General features: G+C 56.4%; 1 protein-coding gene across 1 annotated transcript in view; it reads left to right on the top strand.

Moving 5' to 3' along the window:
• The window catches only part of Dhrsx (dehydrogenase/reductase X-linked), a 26,937-nt gene extending 24,729 nt beyond the window's left edge, over positions 1–2,208 (top strand). The window contains exon 7 of the mRNA XM_048784644.1: positions 1,843–2,208. Within this exon, the coding sequence (XP_048640601.1) occupies positions 1,843–2,046 (204 nt within the window). The 3' untranslated portion in view covers positions 2,047–2,208. The remainder of the gene's footprint in view (positions 1–1,842) is intronic.
• The last annotated feature ends 2,857 nt before the right edge of the window (positions 2,209–5,065 follow it).

Below are 5,065 nucleotides of genomic sequence, written 5' to 3'. Positions count from 1 at the left end.
GGAGGAGGAGGAGGAGGAGGAGGATCCAGGGTGAAGCGTGTCCATCGAGGGCGACCACCGGCCCACCTCTTGGAGGAAGGGTGGCCTGCAGGCACAGAACAGAGGGACTCCGTGGCTGGAGGGACGTTGCTACCCCAGCAGGACACAGGCCGGATGCTGTGTGGCGAGGGCTGGGAACCCACGTTGTGGGTGACGCATGATTTTCCCGTCACCTCACCCCGGGAGCTACCTGCAGGGTCTGTTTGCAGAGGGGACTCGGTGCTGAATATAAAGTGTCCCCAGCCAACGTCGCAGACACCAGCGAGAAGGAGAGGCCTGTGGGTTGGGAGCCACGCTCTCGGCAGGGACCCAGAACGGCCCAGTATGGTCTCTCCCTCCAGGGTGCGGTGGGGGAAGTCGCGCCCTATTGGATTGAGAGGTGCTGGACTTAGTGCCTGGGCTAGATGGGAGGTGTCCCCTAAAAGCTCATGTGTCAGAAAAGGCAAGAACATTCAGAGGTGAAATGACTGGGATGTGAGAGGTGTGACCTAGACAGTGGATTAATCCACTTGGATGGATTAACCGGGTGGTGACTATGGGCAGGTGGGGTGTGGCCAGAGGAGGTGGGTCACTGGGGTGTGTCTTTGGGGTTTATATTTTGTGGTGAGGGCTGCACCCTCATGAGTGAGCACCTCCCAGAGCCCCATCTCCCAACACCAGCACTTTGGGGTCAGGATTCCACATGGGAATTTGGGGGGACCCACACACATTCGGCCAGTCACACCAGAGCTTGGGGTACTTGCCCTGTGGTGAGCGTATCCACGTCTGGGAGGCACCAGGAGAGGCTCCAAAGCTGCTCATTTGGGGTCCTCTGGACGTTGCCCTAAGAGTCTCTTCCTGATCCTCTTCTTCTCGATCAATATCTTTTATCATAGAACCAGAATAATAAGCTCAGGGCTCCACGGACTTCCATGACTCTTCCTAGAAATTCACGAAACCCAAGGAAAATATTCGTCTAAATTGGAAGCCATTCATCAGGAGCCCATGTGACCAGGGGTCCCTGGTGACTGGCATTGTACGTGGGGACAGTCAAGGAAAAGTGAGGCTGAGTGCTCCCCGTGCACAGCCACCAATTGCAGGACTGCGGCTTGACGGGGACACAGAATGCGAGTCTCATCCCCTGTCCTGGGGAGGCGGGTCCACTCTGCCTCAGTTTCAGCACCGTCGATTCCGGGCGAGTGCAGTGTGCGGAGACGTGTCCAGAGCAGGGTGAGGGAATTCCAGATGCAGGAACGGGTTGTTCCAGTGCCCACTGACCCCCTCGAGCTGTGGTGGAGGGACGTGGGGGACAGTGTCACCTCGCGGGAAACCCCATCCAATCTCCACACTGAAGTCTGCAGGGTTTTCCCAGGCTCCGTCCATAGTGGCCGACTCCCTGGCTCTGGCCCAAGGGGAGCAGAACAAGATGGCGGCAGGGCCTGGAGGAGGAGAGCAGCTCAGGACAGGGCACCAGGGAGCAGAGAGAGCCCTGCTCACCAGGGACAGGACAGAGACCCCAAAGGCACAGCCCAGGGACCCCTCCTCCAGCCACACCCCACCTGCTGCAGTCTCCACCCAGTGACTCCATCCAAGTGGATTAATCCACTGAGTAGGTTACACTGTTATAACCCACTGTTCTTACCACCTCCTCCATCCCACCATAACTCTTGTGATATAACCTATGCCACTTCTGAAAGCAGGAGGAGGGAGCTCCGGCCCTGGTGACCACGTTCTGGTGACTCCAGAGCTCTGCGTGGGTCCCAACAACCCCATATCCTCTCCCCTGGACACTGACTTCTCCGCCATCTTCCCTCCTGCCCACAGACGCCTGAGGAAGGAGCGTGGACCACCGTCTACGCGGCAGTCACCCCGGACCTGGAAGGAGTTGGTGGCCGCTACTTGTACAACGAGAAGGAGACTAGGTCCCTGCAGGTCACCTACGACCAGAAGCTGCAGCAACAGCTGTGGGCCACAAGCTGTCAGCTGACCGGCCTCCCCGACGGGAGCCCCGGCGCCATCTTGAGATAGCTGTGGCCCTGGGGCTCTGCGGCCCGGCTTTGTAGGATCTCCGCCACCCAAAGGGACACTGGAGGTGACCACTCGTTGGTGGTCCTCAGCCTTAACTCCTGGGATGCCCAAGTGCCAAATTGTCACGGGTGCCACGGGTCATTAAATCCTTCCACCTCCGTGTGCAGTTGTGCGTGCTTGGCCCACGGGGACCAAGGACTGGTTTTGAGGACCCAGTGACGACACTCCTTTAAGGGGACCGTGTGCCGCCTGCAACCTGGTGGTGTGGCGGGGACTCTGTGTCCCTTCTCCAAGTCACCAGGTCACACTCCAAGATAATCTCCTGGAATCAGGGGTCTCAGATGTGGAGGGAGGCGACATCCCGTCAGGATGAAGGATGTGTCCCATGGGGCCACCTCACCATCTGGTCAACCTCCTTCGACCGAGGCTCGGGTCACGGGTACCATGGGACCCTGAGACCAGTCCCATGGAGGACATGAGCTGGCCAAGTGGACATTCGGGAGACCTGGGGACAGGGACAGGGTCTGGCTGGTGTCACCAGGGAATTCCACGGGGAAGGGACGAGGACAGGGCTGGGATGGTGTCAGGATGCGATTAGTAGGACAGGAATGGACAGGGTCTGGTTGGGGTCACCTTGGGATTCTGTGGGACAGGTCATGCAGGGGGGGGGGTGCCTGGCTGCCCATTCACCATGCAGGATGCACAGGTGGCCGCCCTTGGTGGACCTGTCTCATCTTAGAGGTCATCTGGGAGCATGTCCACCCCACTCTCCTGGTAGCACCTTCAGGTCTTGGACTGTCCCTCAGTCTGTGCTTCTAGAATAATGATCACCATGTCCAGTGCCCAGCTGAGCCCTAGATGTTTGTCCCTCGGTGTCTGCGCTGACCCACGCCAGCTGGACATTCCTCCTGAACCTACAGGTGCTGCCCGTTGTCCCTCCAGGATCCTGAATCCTGCTCTCCATGTCCTGGGACTAAGCACCTGGTGGGGATTCCATTCCAAAGGATCGCTCACGAAATGACCGGTAGCCCCGAGAAGAAATGTCCCTGTCCTGGTCCCCAGAATGGTGACCCTCTTGGCAACAGGATCTCTGCAGCCATGGTCAAGAATTCCGAGATGAGAAGGTCACTCTGGAGTCCTCCCAAGTGTGCCCCATGTCATCACCAGAATCAACCAGAATCGTCACTGCAGAAGAGGAGGAGGAGCCCCGTGGAGACGGAGGCAGAGACGGCAGTGAGGGGCCACCGGCCCAGGGCCACCTGGAGCCCAGGAGCTGGAGAGGCAGGAGGAACCCCCTGGAGCCAGATGCTTCTAGAAGCCACTTGGTGGCTGGGAACAATCCTCAGTAGAGATTCCCTCCTTTTGGGATGGGAACTAGGTTCCCGCATCCCATCGTGGAAATGCCCGAGAGGCGTCCACTAGGGCCCCCATGGACCTCCCGCGAGGCTGCACCCTCGTTAGAGGTCAGTGGCTGTGGCTCAGATTCCCGTCTGTCCCCTTGAGTGACAGGTCCCATGGAGGTCCCAACCTTGAGTCAGCTCCACTCACATCCAGCGCCCGGGCTCCAACCTGGTGCTGGGGACGTGCGTCTTGCACTAATGGTTCATATTTGCTTTGTCCGCGCTGACCTGGAGGCATGGACGACACTCGGTCTCGATGTCTGCAGGTGACCCGTGGGGAGGCCAGACCTCGCGGAAGTTCATGCATTGCAAAGCTCTGAAGATGGGCAGGGTTGAGTCAGAGGACCCTGCCACCGAGACCTGTCCCAAGCCACAGGGAGCTGCCCTCTGACACGTGGCACCTTGCACAGGAAGCCCACCCCTGGGAATGGTGCTCTCCAAGGTCACCCCAGTCTATCCTCCTCATCCTACCCGCTTGGACGGAAAAGATGCAGAAGTGTTGCGCTCCAAGGTGCTGCGTGAGACAGTGTCACAGTGCCATTAGGTCACGCAGGTGCTCATCCGTCGTGTGTCCTAGAAGAGCAGGGGACATCTGTATGCTGGGGACAGTTGTAGTTTTGAAAGATGGATGATCCGTTCGACGGACAGATGGTAGAGAGATTGATGGAGATGATGGGTAGAGGTAGAAAGATGGTAGATTGACACATGATTGATTGATTGATTGATTGATACTGAAACTGGTGATGGAAAGATGATACCTAGCCAGGTAGATGGACAGACATAGATGGTGGGTACAGAGGTCAGATAGGTTGGTGACAGGGAGTGGGGTAGAAAATAGAAATATATCGGCAAAGATAGTAACGTAAAGACGTATCTATGGGTAGGTACAGATGGATACATGAGATAGGATGATCGATAGATGGTAGGTCGGTGGAAGAGAGAGATCATACGTAGATGGACGTACAGATGATAGATAGATAGATGATTGACAGACAGGTCCAATGGATAGACACATGGCAGAGAGTGAGATAGGAAGGAGAGGAACAGGCAGGGAGAGAGATGGATACCCACCAAGTAGACGTGGGTGGAGACGAAGAGAGATGATAGAGAGATGATGGGTCGAGAGTGGACAGGTGAAAAGTTGGTCAGCTAAACAGGTAGGTCCATAATAGTTCAGACGGGTGTTTGAGAGAAAGGTACTTGGATTGACATGTGTAGGTAGTAGGTCAGATAGGGTGGGAGATACCTACTGGATGATAGAAAAATGGTAGATCCATCAATAGGTGGTTGATTGACTAGATGGATGGACTAGGTAGATATATGGATAGAGATGGATGGAGGAGAGAGAGGTGAATGATACAGATTGATAGATGATTGATTGATTGGTGGATATGTGATAAATTTATGATGGATGGATGGATGGATGGGTGGATGGATGAGTGCGTAGGTGGGTGGATGGATGGATGGATGGATGGACGGGCGGATGGATGGTTGGGTGGATGGATGGATGGTTGGATGGGTGGATGGACGGACGGGCGGATGGATGGGTGGATGGATGGATGGACGGGCAGATGGATGGACAGGTGGATGGATGGGTGGATGGATGGATGGATGGGTGG

The sequence above is a fragment of the Marmota marmota genome, unplaced genomic scaffold (assembly GCF_001458135.2).
Source record: "Marmota marmota marmota unplaced genomic scaffold, marMar, whole genome shotgun sequence".
NCBI classification, from domain to species: domain Eukaryota; kingdom Metazoa; phylum Chordata; class Mammalia; order Rodentia; family Sciuridae; genus Marmota; species Marmota marmota.
The sequence above is the reverse complement of the archived record's forward strand: the minus strand, read 5'-3'. Positions and strand labels throughout refer to the sequence as shown.